Source organism: Spinacia oleracea, chromosome 3 (assembly GCF_020520425.1).
Source record: "Spinacia oleracea cultivar Varoflay chromosome 3, BTI_SOV_V1, whole genome shotgun sequence".
Classification (NCBI taxonomy): domain Eukaryota; kingdom Viridiplantae; phylum Streptophyta; class Magnoliopsida; order Caryophyllales; family Amaranthaceae; genus Spinacia; species Spinacia oleracea.
In genome coordinates, this window is record NC_079489.1 from 43201123 (window position 1) to 43219766 (window position 18644).

The following is an 18644-nucleotide window of genomic DNA, read 5'->3' on the forward strand; positions in this document are numbered from 1 at the left end:
TTGCGGATTCTACAACTGAAGCCGAGTACATTGCTGCCTCAGAAGCAGCAAAGGAAGCTGTTTGGATTCGGAAGTTCATCGAAGAACTTGGGGTTGTCGCAATACAAAGCCACTGCAATGTACTCCGCTATTGTCGCAATACAAAGCCACTGGTCCTTTTATGGAGGGGACAACCCCAAGTTCTTCGATGATTCTAGAATTCCTTTTCGTTGAAGTAATTCCATGCGCTTTGTGTTTATATGGCCTAATCGACAATGCCACAGAAAAGATTCTAGTATTCCTTTTCGTTGAAGTAATTCTCGTTCTTCTCATCTTCCTTTCTCTTCAAGCAATCCCTCTTCCAATGCCCCTTCTTCTTGCAGTAGAAGCATTCAGAGTCGGCAGGAGAACGAGTCACCCTCTTCTGTTTACCAGAACTGGTGCCGTTGGACTTGGATGAGGGCGTATCCTTTCCCTTACCCTTCTTGCCCTTATTCTTTCCTGATTTCTTGAAGTTCTTTCCCTTACGCACCATAAGCACATCGTGCTTATTCTCTTGCTTGAGCGTTTTTTCAGCGATTTTCAGCATACCGTGAAGCTCTGTAAGAGTTTTCTCCATTTTGTTCATGTTGTAATTCAACTTGAACTGATCATATCCACTATGAAGCGAATGGAGAATGATGTCAATAGCCATTTCATTTGAGACGTCAGAATCAAGAGCTCTCATGTTCTCAAAGAGTCCAATCATTTTAAGAACATGTGGGCTCACTGGTTCTCCTTTCTTGAGCTTAGTCTCAAGGATCAACCTCTGAGTCTCGAATCTTTCGATTCTAGCTTGGTCCTGAAACATGTTCTTCAACTCCGAGATGATTTGGTAAGCATCCGAGTTAACGAACGTTTTCTGAAGTTCAGGACTCATGGATGCAAGCATCACACATTTGACATCCCTGTTGGCCTGGATCCAACGGTTAAGGGCAACTTGAGTTACCTCAGGCCCAACCTCTTCCGGTAACTCTTCCTCAAGGACATATTCCTTTTCCTCATGCATTAGAACTATTTGCAAGTTCCTTTGCCAGTCGAGGAAATTGTTGCCATTCAACTTCTCTTTGTCGAGAATTGAACGTAGGTTGAAAGTGTTGTTATTGTTTGCGGCCATTTGATTACTACATTTGAAAAGAATTCGCAAAAAAAAACCCATTCATAACCTTAAAACTTTGAAATAAAAGCTAACATGCAATCATTAAAGCTATTAAACATTTCATTCATGCAAAAGAAAAACATGGTCCAAAAATAATGAAACGATTCCAAGACCCTAAAAGTCCTAAATCCTTAAGCAGCTTTGGCATGTCTTAAGTAGTTTAAGATTCTAGGTAAGCAAAACCTATTGCTAGTAATCTTCAAATTACTCTTGGTTAATAAATTAATACCATAATTTATCCCATTCCCACAACATAATCCATTGTTGTTTGAGTTGAAACCACAATCAACGTGCTCCTTTGGGACGCCTTACCACCTAAGTCAACTAAAATAGCACCTCGCTTTGGCGTAAACCTACTACCTAAGATCCTTAGATCCTTAGATAGTGCTTGACTTGGAAGGCAATTTTAAACTCAATATTACTTTGGACCTAGTTGTTTCTATGTTGGTTCGATTATTTAGTGAACTTAATCTAATCGAGTCATACAAAACAACCTATTCATGCAAAGCATACATACATACATTCAAGCATAATATATATCAATATGCATAAATAAATGGTGAACTAGTATGGCCCAAAACATCTTGTCTTGAAGCATCCAATCTTCATCACCATCTTGTTAGCTTGGCATCGTCTTGAATCTTCATTCAATTGCTAACTTAAAGTTCTAAACTTAGAAATACTTGAAAATAATAAAATTACATCAAAATTTCCATGGTACGCAGACCATATTTAAAACTTTACATTCAAAGATAGAACGGTTCGCAGACCGTATTTAACTATCCTAAATGGTCATACTAGTCACTTGGAGTACCTGCATTACATAAAATATATATTCTATGCATTCATCCATTCGTATGCTAAAACGAATGGCCCATGATAATAATGCAAGTATTTACGTGAATTAATTAAAATTCACGTTCACATAAACTCGTCCTAAAAGATTAATCAATTTCCAAATTATTAATCCTTAGACTTTATTCTAATTAAAATTGAATTTAATTAAAATAATGCGACCTACGAAAATAATTAAAATAATTATTCCATTTTAATTTCATTTAGTGGCTCCCACTCAAACCAATAATTATTCTGGATAATTAATTATTAAATATTAAATTTAAACTCGCGGCCCGACCCAAGTAAATAAAATATTAAATTAAATATCCCGTTAGCCCAAATTAATGCAAACATGTCAAGCCCAACGAAATAAACAAATTTAAGAAAAAATGTCCAAGTGCATGCTTGGTTTAGGCTTGCGCCCAGCCCATTTCCGCGCTTGTGTGGCCTACGAGGCACACGAGAAATGCTCGCACACCCCGCAGCCTGGCGCGCGCGGCCCAGCAGCTCCATGCTGCGCTGCGCGCTTCGTTGTGCTCGTCGCTGCGCTGCGCGTCGCAAGGCTTCGTGCCTTGCTTTGCTCGCAACACTCGTAAGCCAAGGCGCCTACCTTGCTCGCCCTTTCCTCGCCCAGTGCGCGCGGGGCTCGCAGCTCGCTTGCTGCTGCACGCGTCGTTGCGGCTCGGGACAGCATGGCAGCCCACGTGGCTCGTCGAGCCACACGTCCACCCCACCCTTGTGTTCGTGCCTTTGGTTCGTACTACGGACCAACTTAATTAAAAAAAAAAGATTTTAATTTCACGAACTTTGCATTAATGTTATTTTTCATAAAAAGTTACGATTTTTATTTTCGAAAAACAATGGTTTTTACGATTTAATAAAATTAACGACAATCCAATTTCGTAAAATTTTAAATCAAGGCTAACATTATTCAAATTTTAAGAACGAACGAATCAACCAAAATTTGAACTTTTAAATAATAAAATCCAAAACTTTAAATCGTTCTTTAAACATTTAAATTTCAGATTTTAATAATTAGGTTTAAGTGCGATTAAAATTAACGAAACCATTCAAAATTTTAATCCAATAATTTTTAAAATTAGCCACTAACCCATGAAATTATATTCCCTTTCCCAATTAACCGAATTATTAGATCTAAATTATTTAAAAAATCAATTAAGGATCTAAATTTTACGAATTTGGGGAAAGACAAATTAGGGTTTATACTTATCTTAAAAATCTGAAATTTTTACCATAGATCAAGAATATACCCAAAAACATCGTGTCAAAATTTCAAGCAATTCCAAGTTTTTTAGAATGACCTTTTAATTGAATTACTTTCCGACACTTTTAATTTTTATTAAAAAATTAACAAAAACGCCCAAAAAACGACACTTCGAGGCCTGTTTATGCAATTCCGTTTACATGAGTTGGACTTAGAAAATCGTTTTCAATCAGATTAGGGTTAGAAAAGTTGAAAAACCGAATCTTTTTGATTTCGGAACAGTTTACGCGATTAATCCAATAATCCAATAAAATTTCCGAAAAAATCAACATAAACTCTAAAAAATTCGACAGCAGCAAAAACAATTAAATCATACTAAAACATGCTTTGAATACATAAGGCTCATGATACCACTGTAGGGGAATACAATTAAACATAATAACATGTGCGGAAACAATCCCCAAAGCCAGGAAACATGTATAAAGCATAGATTAAGCATACTTACATTCGAAGTGTATTTCCCTAGTAATCTGTCAACGAACACGAACTTAGAACTCCACTTGTCGTTCCTCTACTTGGTTCACCGACACGATCAGATCTGTCTTGATAACCGTAGCTTAGACAATCAATCAAGAGTTTTTGCTTTTTGGGAAGAACTAACTTTTGGAGGCACAGAGAGAATTAGGGTTCTCTGAGTGTCTAGAGTTAGAGAGTGATTAGTTGTCTGGAAAACATGAGTGTACAAGTTATTAGAATAACCTAGCAACCAACCGGCCATGACCGGCCAGCAAGCCCACACGGCAATCGACAAGCAAGAACGCAGCCAGCTGGGCCATGGGCCGCGCACTGCTGCTGCTGCGTTGTCTCCTTTGGCCCGCGCGCACACGCAGCCGCTTGGCTTTGGGCCAGCACTACTGTGCTATGTTGCTGCCCACCATGCGCCCATAGGCCTCGAATGCTTCGTGCATTCGGCTCGTGGGCTGCTCTTCGTATTGCGTCTAAAATTGTCTTTAGATAATTTATTTATCGTGTCGTACTTGACGATCCAACGTCGTACGATACGATTATTTGTTTCGCCTATCTTACGAATATACGCAACACGATATACGATTCTGATGCAAGGTCGTATCGTATAATATGTTTTCAAAAACTAATTCCCGAAAAGCTATTAAATGAATTTCCGATTCATTTAATCCGGTGATCTGTTACGTGCCATTGGTGTGACCTTGTAGGTTCAGTCAAGAGTAAGTTGTGAGCTTAATATTCATTAGAACTCACTGATCGGAAGCATTGCTCCAGCTAGCTTTTCCGATCACTTGATCTCACTGGATTAATTGTTCGCAATTAATCCGAACCTTGGTATTAGACTTAATGCACCTTGGGTGAAGGACATATTTCCTTCAAGTTGAAGCATAAAGCATCTACATCATGATCAACAAAGTCCAAAAACTCGGAATTAACAAACAATTCAACCAATTAAGGCAAAAGAACGACGAAATCTCACCTGAGAAACAGCGATCCTTAGAAAAGCTCGTCGAATTCTAGAATCAACAGTCTCAGAGACTCTCATCTGAACTCTCAAAATCTCACCAACAGTCAAAAACTTAGTCTTAGGGCTACTCTCACCGAGCTGTGACCCAGGGCTACCGCCATACTACTTCTCCCCAACCCTAAGCTTGACGAAGCAGAAGATCTCAACCCTAACGCCTTCTTCATTCTACTTGCCGCCTTCGTGGCGAAAGGTGAGGAGAGAGAATACGGCGGTGGTGGTGAAGGGAGGGAAAGAGAGGAGGAGAATGAAAGAAAACAAGGGTGCATTTGGCTGTTGAGTTTTTGTGGGCTGGTAAGTTTTCTGGGAGCCATTACTAAGGGAAAGGAGAAAATCGCAAAAGAATTTATGGGCACCATTACTAAGTGAGAGAAAAACATATCGCCAAAAGGGATTGAGGATAGAACTGGTATTTCACTATTCTTAAGAAAATTCAAATAATGAATTGAGGGGTGGGGACGTCAGATATATCCACTGTTCCAGATAGGATGTTGTTGCTTTTATAAGGGTTATAGATACAACATGCTTAAAAACATCGTGAAATCTTATAAGGAAAATGCTATATTTGACGTTGAAGTGGCAGCAACGATTCCGTTAACTTTGCTGTTAAAAGGTGGTTAAAAGATTTTTAAATTTTATTTTAGGTGGTAAAATACGAGTTTGAGACTTTTAGGTGGTAAACCATAAATTTGGATTTTGTTAGGGGGTAAAACACAAAAAATCATCTTTTTATTAATATGTATGTAATACAAAATATTAATGGTCAAAGTTAGTATATATTCCGTTTCATTATAGATGCATCATTTTGACTTTCTACACTATTTATATATTAACTTTGACCATCAATTCCTTTTTGCATATTTATAAAATTCATAAAAATTAGAAATTTTGAAAATGTATATTGAGATTTTGCCAATAACAATTAAACATACAAAAATTGTCTTTACATATTGTTAACAAATGTGGTTAAAGTTAGTAATTAAATAGTGCAAAAATTAATGCTCACTCCATTTCGAAATAATAGGGACACCTACACATTTCACAACAACCAAGATAAATGATTGGAAAGTAAGAATTAAACAAGGTAAAAGTGGAATGTTGTAAGAAATGAATAATAAAAAATTGGGTTGAATAGAGAGGTGTAAAAAAAGAAGAATAAAAAAATAGGTTGAATGGAAAGTTATAAACAAAAATATAATATAAAAATAGATTGAGTAAAATGTTGTAAATAAATCTATAACCTTTTAAAAGCAAGGAGTGATATTTCACTATTCATCCAATAGTTAAAATACCAATTTGCCCTTATTTTTCTTCACATTTTCGTTACTACCTTTTGCTCTGATATACTATATGAGATTACGCCACGTGCTTTCATCATTTTCCTTTGCTTTCTCTGAGTTCAACCCCCCATCAATTCTGATCTCTCCCTTCCCCCAATCTCTTTCGCCCCCTTCTTCTCCCTCCTGTATCATCGACATTTTCTCTCTCCTTCTACACAGCTTGCAATTTGTGCAAGCTTGACAAGGTTTCTATCTTCACTATTAGCTTTTCCTGCTTCTCTCTGGTATGCTCTTTTGGTATGCTCTTTTCTCTGACTTTTTTGAATTAGGGTTTTGTTCTTGCTTTTAATGGTTGAATTTTGTGCATTATGGCTGATTTTAATTGAATTGGCTACTAATTTTGTGTTTCATTGCATGAATTTGTTTAATTTATGAAGGGATCAGATAATTTTAATTGATTTTGTATGTTTTTAGGTGGATTTTGATTAGTTTTGAGAGCTAATTTTGAAAAAAATATTGAATTTCGGTTATGTTATTATTTACTAATCTCATAGTCCGACTCCCTTTTCGTTTGCTGTCATTTTTCTCCCAGGAATGTGGTATGGGATGGAGTTGTGGGTGGATCGAGATTTCTTCCAGTGGTACACTGCAAGTACACTGCATTGGTGCGCAATTTCTTTATTTTCTTTTTAAAAAATATGTATTTTCTTAGTTATATGCTAATTTTGTATTAACTTCTTGTAGATTGCTTTGCTCTTCTTGGCGCTAATGCATCATGGTTTCCCCTTCAAGACTTCATGGGTGATGAGTTTATCAATTTCCCCTCCAAGAATTTATGGGTGATGTAAACTCGAGATCTTGCTCATTTATCAAGTTTTGTTCCTTGTTTTTATCTGAAATCGTTTCTATACTATGAGAGATAATTCAAGAATTATCTCATAAGCAGTGGATATAACAACTTTATAATTATTTCTTAATTTGCTTTATAGACAAAAGTTATGCTTCTATGTTCTCTAAGGTAAATCAATTGTCAAGTATGACACATTACTTAATTCCATAATGTATAGATATTTATGCCTCTACTGATGGTGATAATATTGTGTTTGGCCTTTACTGATGAAAAATATTATATCCTTCTATAATTTGTTATGGTAGAGGGATCTTTATTGATGAAAAAAATACACATTATTTCCTCCAATCCACATTATTAGTGAGTGCCTTTGAAAATTTTCAGGTAATTACAAGTGAAGATGGTCATGCGCACGCTTTGTGGCAACATATGGGAGTTCCAGTAACCACTTCTTAAACCAAAGACCACTTTAGAAGTAATGTGGATTGGCCAAAGTACGTTATCTTGATCTCAGAAAGTTCGCCTATATATCCTTGCGTTTCTTGGGTAGTATGAAATATGAACATTGACATATTCGATTGACATGAAAACAAGCCATTCTTAACTGTCTATCACGTAGGTCTAGATGGTATAAGAGCAATCTCTATTAGAAAGTTTGATTGTAGATCCTTAAGTTTTTTGGGTGAATAGGGGCTGGGGGATTGGGTGGTCAAAACAAGGCATAATGTCACATAGTTCAGACTGGCATTGTTGCTTTTGCAGCTATGATGGTATACTACTTAACTCACTCGAGGGGAAAGAAAACCCTTCTTGGTATGCTTGTCAATTTAAGTAGTATGTTACTATATTTCTTCAATTTAGGCTATTATTCTGGTTTATACTTTTTTTTCCGATGCAACTGGTTTATACATTCCGTTTTCAAGTTATGGCATCTGTTGACAAAATTCTTGAAAGCCATCTAACGGTTTTTGTATCAAGCTTCAAATATGCAGACTTTTGTTTAGAGATTGGATTCTTAGTCATTATTTTTCTTTTGCCAATATGTCTTTTGTAAGTTTCTTATTTATTGTTTTGAAAAAATCTTGGAGGACTGAGTTATACACAGAAAAAAAGAATATGAATATAACAGCTACAAGGAAGAATGTGATAAAGGCTACAATCATACAAGAATTCGAATTCCAGTTGGACAAGGGGGATAAATTATCGACATTTAAGCAAGGTTTAGGATTTCTAAATAATACGATAATTTTATGTTTTTGAAGTTCATTAAAGATATCTGTGTAAGATAATGTGACTTCCTAAGGAGAGGTAGTTGTATATAGTACAGTAGGAAGTCTAATTACCGAGGATTCAATTACAATAATATTTAAAATGTGTCTTATAATGTTCTCAAAACTATTTACTCAATTTCTGTCGATCTGAAACACCTAAAACATTAAGTACTGATACACTTAAATACGAACGTAAATAACTGAAGTACAATGGATTTGTTGCCATTGGGTTGTTTCCTTGATTAGAGTAGCTATTTTGAATTTTGAGGAGAAAATTAGATTTGATTTTTGTGTGTGTTTAATTTGTTTGATTGTGCTGTTTTTCAGCTGTGTTAACTCCTTTCTTTTCGTAACATTGTGTTTGCAGCAATGGAGATATACAACTATCAGTCAATTCCTCCACAATGTTCACTCAATGGGGCTTCATGGGCTCATTTCCCATCTCTATTTTTCCGGGTATTCTTTATATCTCGCGTTATTTGTATAAATTTATGAACTTCAGTTAATTTTAATTTGGGTATACAGTATTGTTTTATTAGTTCAAACGTTAATCTCACAAGCTTATATGCAGTATTAGTTTTATAATTGTGTTTATTTTGGTTTTAGAGTTGAAAAAGTAAGATCACTCCTCGGTTCAACATCGATGCTCCAAGGCATCCAAATAAGTTTATCCCCTTCGAAAGAGATTCTATTTAATAATGATAAGGTACACTGACATCTCCTTAATTCTTCCTCGTACAGTGTATTGTTCTTAATAAGAAGCATCACTAGAACAGTCTGATAAGGAACATCATTGTTCAACAACTCAACAAAAGGTACATGATTTGGAAATTATGTTTTTATATCTTGGGGGACTTATTTTGAGGTATTTTGTTGTTTAATTACTTTAAAGCCTCTTACAATAGGAGAGAATGTTTTATGTCCTCACCCAATATATAGGATGATTCACTTCCTGTATATTTTATGGTGCAGGACTTCATAACAAGAAAGATATATTGAATCAATCAAGTCAAGCAAGTTAATGAAGGGTAATTTTCTATCTTAGGTGGCCTTAGATAGCACTAGGTTTCATGAACATTCAATGGTTCTGTACATTTTATTTTAGCTGAACGGTTACGTACATCATTTGAGCCCCGAGACCCTCGCTTTGTATGACTTAGAAATGTGGCACCAGGTATATATTATTAAATGTAGTCAATGGTCTGGGTCCTGTTAAAGGTGTTAGCCGAGTTGAGCTCAAGAAAACTCTCAAATATTCAAAACTCATGCTTATAAATTGAACTAAGAGGTGTTGCATTGTTTAAGATATGGATTTATGTATTATTTAGTGTCTCTCTTGTTGCATTATTTAAGCTCATGATCGTGTTTCTTATTACGGTAATTAGTTTGAATTGTGTAAATTAGGTTAATTTAATTTGGAGTGATTTTGTTGGTTTGTTCGATTAGGTACATATTGGTATACTCTGTTTGGAATGGTATCTCTGTCCGTCTTTAGTTTAGTGTAATCTGGAAACAGTATCTTTGTTTTTGCAAGGGTAAAGTAGTGTGCTTTAACCTTCCTATCCAAACGTCTTTATTGTGGAGGTTTAAGAGGTCTTGGGGTAATATAAGAGTTCATCTGGGATTGAGCTATTTGAGCAAGTAGTTCAGACTTACTTTAGCCTATACATCAGAAGATGGTTATTGGCTCACTGTTCTGTTGTTAAAGGACCGTTTACTGTCATTTGATTATGGTACTCTGTATTTTTGTTTGATGATAGAGTAGATTGATCGAGTGCCGGGCATAATTCTTTGCTCCATCAGTTAATTACTATTGCATCATCTAAGTTCTCCAGGGGGTTGTATTATGTAATCCTTTTCTCTATCTTATTGATTTGCATTGCATCATTTAAACCTTTTCCAAGGGGTTGTAATATGTGTTACAGTGTTTTTCATAATCGAGGTACAAATAAAAATTATAAAGCAATCAAACAAAAATGAAGTTGACCATTGTGTTGTTTTCTTATTTGAACCGAATTTCTTATTATTAGATTGCTATTGTTTGCTAGCGTCAATGTTTAAACTTTTCTGTTGACAATGTTGTGCATTTATGCATTGACAATGTATAAATGGTTCTGTATTTTCCTGAGAATGCATAGAAAAGTTTAGTTTCTACTGTAAAATGAGACTGATTATGTGAGGTGTGGATTGGTTTTTCATTGGTGGGTTTTTTAGAACTAGGAAAACAAGTTGGATATGGATAAAAAAATCTATACAAGTTAGGAGAGACAAATTATTTGGCAAAAGCTCCATTGTCTCGTAGTATTTGAATTTTCATAGTTGTATCTATGAAATTAGTTATAAATGTGTCTTTGATTTGATTTTAACTGGATTATATTAAACTTGTTTTGCAACAGGAACTTTCACAAAGATCATGATCATTGCTGATAAAAAAGCAACAAGCAGGAAAAGTTGAATGTTATTTTGTTGTCAAAATCTTTTCTCTACGTAATGTTGCGATTTGTTTATGTTGAAATCTGTTTTTCTGTTGTATTTCTCAAGATTTGTTGGATTATTGTATGTATGAGTTATTGATTATTTTTTTTGGTAATAATGATACTTCATATATGTTACGTTTCAAGTTAGGATAAATACGTAGCTTGGTTTGTATGTAATACTCCGTACAACTTTCAAAATGGATATTAAATAAAGAATGTATTCAATTACACTTTTTGATTTCACATGTAGCAAGTGTCTTTTCTTGTGAATACAGATATAGTAACTTTCAAATTGTAATTACTATATTATGACAATAATAATTTCACAATTATTTTTTTGCTAACTTGGGGGACGGCGCGCGTTAGCGCGTCGGCCAACAACTAGTTAGAAAAAGAGTATGAATGCATTAACTATGGTGAATATATCTACCAAAAATAGAATAAAACACATTGTACGTACTTATCATTTTGAAACAACCATTTAAGAAAACGGAGGGAGTATCTATCTATCTATCTATCTATCTATCTATTAATTTATACTAAAATAGACACCATGAATGACACGTGTCACCTCGTGGTGCAAAATTTTCTCGCCAGAAAACCATTTTCCAAAAAGTATATCTGTTTTATTTTATTTTATTCTCTACCCTTTTATAAACTACCTATGTATGAAAAAAAACATAGTTTATCAAATATGGCAATAATAGATACCACATAATTGTAATTTTGCTAAATATTCTTTGGTAATATTTTAGTCAAATCGTTACATTAGTAATGGAAAATATATTCAATCAATATGTTGGTCAAATTAGCATATTACACATATATGATGTGCGTATTAGATGAATAAATTTAAATGAGTATGATCAAAATTTTATAATTATGCAGTAGTTTGGGATATTCAGTTAAATATTTTATAAAAAAAAGATCATGATCCGTGCGTACACGAGATCTAATCTAGTGATAAATCTATTACCAACCGGAAAAATGATATTATAAAAAGGACAAATTGGTTTTTACCACCTAACAAAGTCGAAAAATCATTTTTTACAATCTAAAAACTAAAAACTTGTATTTTACCACCTAAAAAAAAAATAAAAAAAATCAAAACTTGTTTTTACCACCTAAAAGCTAAAAAGTAGATGAAACACTTATATATGGCTACCTAATTCAAATTTCCTCCATTTTTTTTTCACTCTTGTGTGATTTTCTTTAACTCTTTCACCCTTCTCTCTTTACTTCCATTAAATTTTGTCAATTAATGGTGGTGAAAAATTATGTAAATTCATGGAACATAAGGAAGTCAGGGAAGTGAAAAGAGTTAAATACATGAAATCGTGGAAAAATATAACATATAAGAAGTATTACTGTTATTGTGGCCCCATACATAACATTTTTTATATATTTTTCCATTTTTCAGGTGGTAAAAATAAGTTTAAATTTTTTTTAGGGGATAAAATACAAGTTTTAGTTTTTTAGGTGATAAAAAATAATTTTTCAACTTTTTTAGGTGGTAAGAAACAATTGGACAAATTGTTTTTACCACCTACAAAAATTGAAAAAATTATTTTTTACTACCTAAAAAATTAAAACTTGTATTTTACCACCGAAACTACATTAAAACTTGTTTTTTTATCATCTGAAAGCGAAAAATTAGATGAAACATTTATGTATGGCTACTTAATTCAATTTCTATTTAATTTTTTACACTCTCTAAGTGATTTTCTTTAACTCTTTCACCATTCACTCTTTACTTTCATTAAATTTTGTCATTGTGAGTTAATGGTGGTGAAAAATTAAATTGGGGAAAAAAGAGAGTTAAGAGCAACTCCAATGGTTACAAACTGGACCTGCTCACAAAAAAAAAGAACATGTGAGCAGGTACCCCACCATTGGTACAACAATGACATAAGAAGCTGTTAAAACCTTGTAGCTATTTTAGGCTACGTAGCTCAAAAAAAATATAGCTCTAATAAATAAATTATTTAAATTAAAATATTATAGGGAGCTACAAAGTATTGTAGCCCACCAATGTGATAACTTGTAATTTTAATCAATTGTGGCTAGAAATTTGACGTGGCAAACTTACTCATAACATCTTGTACCTCACCATTGAAGTTGCTCTAAATACATGAAATCATGGAAGAATAAAACATATAAGAAGTATTACAGTTATTGTGGCCCCTACATATCATTTTCATATATTTTTCAATTTTTCAAATGGTAAAAACAAATTTTAATTTTCTTTAGATGATAAAATACAAATTATAATTTGTTAGGTGGTAAAAAATATTTTTTCGAATTTTTTAAATGGTAAACAACTATTTATTCAAAACAAGTTATCATTATAAAAAATGATACTCTGTACTCCTTATGCCCGGATGACCGGATAACACCAACCTCTAACCGTGATGATATCACTCGCTTGACAAGAAACTTACCAACTTGAATAAAATCTTAATTCAATCCAACGGCAAAGATTTGATCTCTTTCATGACGCATTAGGGTTTTCTTCTCAATAGCCCACCCGCCCACTGTCTCCCATATTTCCTTACTATATAAACCGAACAGTTTTTTCCCACGGTTGCGGTGCAGTCCCCCGTCTGTCTGCCCTCACTACTTTTTTTTTTTTAACAAAAACACCAAAAAAATTCATTCTCTGTTCATCGTCGTCTATTTTTCTCGACGATTTATCACTCTCTCTCCTCGATTTATCCCCCAAAATCTCAAAAATTAACTAAATTATTTATAGGGTTTGTTATCAATCAGAGTCAATTTCTAGGGTTTTTGTGTTTGATTTTTTGTAACCTAGAAAACATATTATCAGTTTTGTTAGAGGAGAGATTGAGAGAGAGTAAAATATTCGGTTGAAATTTTTGATTTGATTTGTTAGTGATGGCTCAAGTTCAGACTCCGGCTGCGGCATCGGTTGCGACTGGTCCGAATGGAGTGGCGAATCCGAATGCTGTCGCCGCCACCGGTGCTAGTAATGGTGCTGGTAGCGCTGGGGCGTTTGTGACTACCTCGCTTTACGTCGGTGACCTTGACTTCAACGTGAATGACTCGCAGCTTTACGATCTGTTTAACCAGATTGGTCAGGTTGTATCTGTTCGGGTTTGCAGGGATTTGTCTACCCGCCGATCTCTTGGTTATGGTTATGTCAACTTCAGCAATCCTCAAGATGGTTTGGTTTCTCTCCCCCTCTCTTTTTTTTTAAAATGCAAAAACATGCTCTGTTGTCTTTGTTGTTGTTGTTGTTGTCTTTGTTGTTGTTGTTGTTGTTGTTGTTGTTGTTGTTGTTGTTTCGTTTTCCGGGTAATGAATAGAGAGCTGCTGCCAATTTTCTTTTACGGGCTAGTTGAGTTTGCGTGTTCATGCAGGTCGATGTTTATTTTGCAATGAAACTTCCTCTCTGGCTTTATTTGCAATTCAGTGTTTGTTTGTTATGCTCACCTTTGATGGTGTTGGTGTTAAGCTATTTGTGCTTTCAGCTGGATCTGATATTGCAGTTGTCAGAAACGAGTGTCATATACGGAGTAGTTACTATATTGGGTGTTTTATTTACGCCATTTATTTACCATATCAAAGCGATGGTTGTTGTCAATTAGAGTGTTGAATTTTACATGTGGTTACTTTTATGGTCTAATGTGTTCCCTCATCTGCAGCTGCAAGGGCATTGGATGTGTTGAACTTCACCCCTCTGAATGGAAAGTCTATAAGAGTCATGTACTCTCACCGAGACCCTAGTATTCGTAAAAGTGGGTCTGGGAATATCTTTATCAAGGTAATGTAATGTATTTACGGCCTGTTTAAACCTCGTGAAACCTGACATAAAACATAAAACTTCAATAGTCTTCCTTTCTTTGTTTATTCTCAATTCGGCTGTTTTCAAGAAAGTTGTATTAGGCTGGCAACCCTTTAGCTTTCTCCCTATTTCCACTCCTCTGAATTATTTTTGATCGTGTGGTATTGCAGAATTTGGACAAAGCCATTGACCACAAAGCTTTGCATGATACATTTTCTTCCTTTGGGAACATCCTGTCATGCAAGATAGCTACTGATTCTAATGGCCAGTCTAAGGGATTTGGGTTTGTTCAGTTTGATGCTGAAGAAGGTGCTCAAAATGCCATAGAGAAGCTAAACGGAATGCTGATCAATGATAAACAAGTGTATGTTGGGCATTTTGTTCGAAAGCAGGAAAGGGATACTAATTTGGGTGGAACTAGATTCAACAATGTCTATGTGAAGAATCTGTCCGAATCAACTACCGACGATGACTTGAAAAATGCTTTTGGTGAATATGGACCAATCACCAGTGCTGTGGTGATGAGGGATGCAGACGGGAAATCAAAAGGTTTTGGTTTTGTTAACTTTGATAATGCGGAAGATGCAGCCAATGCAGTTGAGGCATTAAATGGTAAGAAATTTGATGACAAAGAGTGGTATGTGGGGAAGGCGCAGAAGAAATCTGAAAGAGAGCAGGAGCTTAAGGGAAAGTTTGAGCAAACCATGAAGGAAGCTGCTGACAAGTACCAGGGTGCCAATTTGTACATCAAAAACTTGGATGATACAATTGATGATGAGAAGCTTAAGGAGTTATTTGCAGAGCATGGAAAAATTACGTCTTGCAAGGTATTTAGGTTTTCAACATATCATATGTTGGAAGTTGCCTATGATAAAGATTTAGACTGTAATTGATGTCTGATTGTCTGCAGGTTATGCGTGATCCTAGTGGAATAAGCAAGGGTTCTGGCTTTGTGGCATTTTCAAGTCCTGAAGAGGCTTCTCGAGCTGTAAGTGTGTTACCTGTGATTTAATGAGTCCTATGGGGACCATTAGCTTCTGAGTTGTGAAACAATTTTTTTTTTCAATGTCAGCTTGCCGAGATGAATGGAAAAATCATCGTCAGCAAGCCATTGTACGTTGCCCTTGCACAGCGGAAAGAAGAAAGAAGAGCTCGCTTACAGGTGAAAGCCTTGAATGTAGCCTTCTTTTGCGTGTATTCTCTCATTCTATAGTATTTCTGATTCATAATTGGGCTGCTGTGTTTTTGAAACTCTTTCTGAATTGAGTCAAAGATTGAAATATGGTAAAAATAATACTGGATTGCAGGCTGCATCAACCTACCTAATGGATTTTCCCATTTTTATTAAATATTATTGTGTCATATTTGGTTCATGTTTTAGATATTGACAAATACAGGTTGGATTATATTGCAAGACTTCATATATAACTCCCTCTGTCTCTAACAAATTACCCCAAACCACATTTTTCACTTTATTAAGGAAGAAGGCAAGTGGGTTAGGTTAGTATTCACTTATTGATAGTAGTCTTTTCTTTTTGCTAAATTAAATAATAGTGCTTGAGAGGAGACATGCGAGAACCACAAACTCAAAAGGACTGAAAAAGAATTTGGGGCTATCTTTTAGGGATGGAGGGAGTAACATTTATGTTCTTTTTTCAGTCCGAATGTTATGTAGCTTTAATGAAAACAATGATGTGTATTGCAGGCTCAGTTTTCACAAATGAGGCCAATTGCTATGGCACCTTCTGTTGGTCCCCGAATGCCAATGTATCCTCCAGGACCTCCTGGTATCGGACAACAGATTTTCTACGGTCAAGCACCTCCTATGATCCCTCCACAAGTAAGGATCTAAGATCTGTTATACTAAATTATATGGGTTCTTGCACTTTCTTTTTTTCTTTTATGGGGTTTTTGATTTCTATCTTCAGTACCTATACTTCAAATGTTGGACTGGATTTTTTTTCTCCTATATTATTTCAGTACATGAATTATTCTAAGGGAATCCATATTTTTTTTGAAGAATTTTTAACATTTTTGTTTGTATATTCTTGATTTAACAACTAAAAGTATCTCTGTATTAAGCTTCTGCACTTAATTAAACTTTTGCATTTGTATGATTGTATCTGTGTTGTAGTGCAAGATTAACTTTCTGCTAATATGCGCTGTCTGATCTGCTAATTTGTCTTGGTTCTTTAGTCTGTTATTGGAAATCTGATGGTTACCTGTCTAACGCGATAAATAAAAGCACCAGGTTCCTGTTGTGAAATGCTGAATGCAGAACACTTGGATATTAAAAATGGCTGTGCTTATGTGTCAACACCCAAAGAATCTCTGTTATATCTGTTAGTGTATGTAAATTGATGGGTTGGTGTTTGAGTTATATGCTGGATGTGCGTGATCTTGTATAAAGAGTACATAATTTTGAATTTTCAACCTCTGGGGACTAGTGAGTCTTTTATGTGCTTGCTGAGCATCATTTAACTTGTAGGATAAATACATAGGGAAAAAAAACTTTAGGCTGTTTCAGTGATTATGGTATATGTTCCCGAGATTTAACAATAACGTCGACATACACTGTATAGGCTGGGTTTGGCTATCAACAGCAGCTTGTACCTGGAGTTAGACCTGGAGCAGCTCCAATGCCAAACTTCTATGTGCCATTTATGCAGCAGGGGCAGCAAGGTCAACGTCCAGGGGGTGGAAGACGTGGTTCAGGTCCTGTGCAGCAAAATCAACCGCCTGTACCTATGATGCAGTCACAGGTTTGTTTTTTTGCTGTAAGTTTTGGTGCTTGATGTAGATGGTTCTGGTAATAAATTATGTGTTACTGTTTTGTTGTTCAGATGCTTCCGAGGGGGCGTGTTTACCGTTACCCACCTGGGCGTAACATGCCAGAAGTCCCAATGCCTGGGGCTATGCTTCCTGGATATGATATGGGAGGTATGCCTTTGCGTGATGCGGGAATTGCTCAGCCTGTGCCCATTACTGCATTAGCCACTGCTTTGGCAAATGCATCACCCGAGCAGCAAAGAACGGTATGTTGCTTGTAATATTATATTATATTATATTATTTTATTGAGTGGGAAGTGTATGTATATTTGGGGGGCTTGCAAATGACTTGAAACCTTAATTTTTATGTTTAGATGCTTGGAGAAAGCTTGTATCCCCTTGTGGATGCCATAGAGCATGACAATGCTGCCAAGGTGACTGGTATGCTATTGGAGATGGATCAGACTGAGGTTTTGCATTTGCTAGAGTCTCCAGATGCTCTTAAGGCTAAAGTTGCAGAGGCTATGGAAGTCCTGAGGAATGTTGTGCAGCAGCAGGGTAATGCTGCTGAGCAACTGGCTTCATTGTCACTTAATGACAACTTGGTATTATCTTAAGTTGCAGCCTCATTGGATGGTGTTTGCTCCTTTTGGTAGTTTAGGCTTTAGATACTTTTTAAACAGCAACGTAACATATTTTGGTTCTTGTTCTGTTGTGTTGCTGACCATCTTGTTGTTTTCTTTGTTTGGATATTTGTGATACTTGTGATACTCGATCATAGATGTCTGTTTTTGACATTGAATCTACTTTGAGCTCTTGTCGTGCATTTTTTAGTTAATTTTGTCAAGAGTGGGTGGAGGTCCAATAACTGTTACAGAATCAGTGAAACTAGGGTTCTGGTTATAAACGTGGTTCATACTACTTAGGGCATGCTTGGATTGAGGGTAATGTATTAAAGGGGTAATAAAAGTCAAACTAAGGTAATTGAAGGTGACGATGAGGGGATGAAGTGGTGGCAAAGGGAACATGCTAGTGTTGGCAAGAAGAAAATAAAAGGGAAGGTAGAACAAATACCCTTATCATGGGGGGAATAGTTATCCACCATCCCACTAGGGTGATTATTACCCTCATTTGGGGGGTAATTACTTCCCTCCTTCATCCCTTCTCCTCACAACACCACCACTACCACGACTTCTCATCACAATACCACCCCACCACCCTCCATGCAACCACCCCAATTCACCTTCATTGTCCTTTTATTATGGTGGTTTGACTTTTATCACCCCCATAATCCGTTACACCCAATTCAAGCGTGACCTTAGCAAGAACACGTGGTTCATACTTAGCAAGAACTAGGGCAATGGAGAAATTTTATTTGGATAATATCATAATATGGGTAATGGT

At 35.6% G+C, this 18644-nt stretch overlaps 1 protein-coding gene, 1 long non-coding RNA gene and 1 other non-coding gene across 3 annotated transcripts; all 3 read left to right on the plus strand.

The window, feature by feature from the left end:
* The first annotated feature begins 6865 nt into the window (after positions 1–6865).
* On the plus strand, positions 6866–6933 carry LOC130471193 (small nucleolar RNA snoR60). Its single transcript, XR_008931854.1, has one exon. It is a non-coding gene; the product is annotated as a small nucleolar RNA snoR60 (small nucleolar RNA).
* Positions 6934–7296: 363 nt separating this feature from the next.
* Positions 7297–8862, plus strand: LOC110787634 (uncharacterized). Its single transcript, XR_002533143.2, has 3 exons — positions 7297–7412; positions 8557–8645; positions 8796–8862. It is a non-coding gene; the product is annotated as an uncharacterized lncRNA (long non-coding RNA).
* A 4354-nt stretch (positions 8863–13216) lies between these two features.
* Positions 13217–18066, plus strand: LOC110787638 (polyadenylate-binding protein 2). The gene is made up of 9 exons (XM_021992266.2): positions 13217–13850; positions 14332–14450; positions 14642–15298; positions 15382–15459; positions 15544–15633; positions 16177–16311; positions 17054–17233; positions 17315–17506; positions 17615–18066. Exons 1-9 carry the CDS (start codon positions 13562–13564, stop codon positions 17855–17857), a joined length of 1983 nt encoding a protein of 660 aa, XP_021847958.2. The 5' UTR covers positions 13217–13561; the 3' UTR covers positions 17858–18066.
* The last annotated feature ends 578 nt before the right edge of the window (positions 18067–18644 follow it).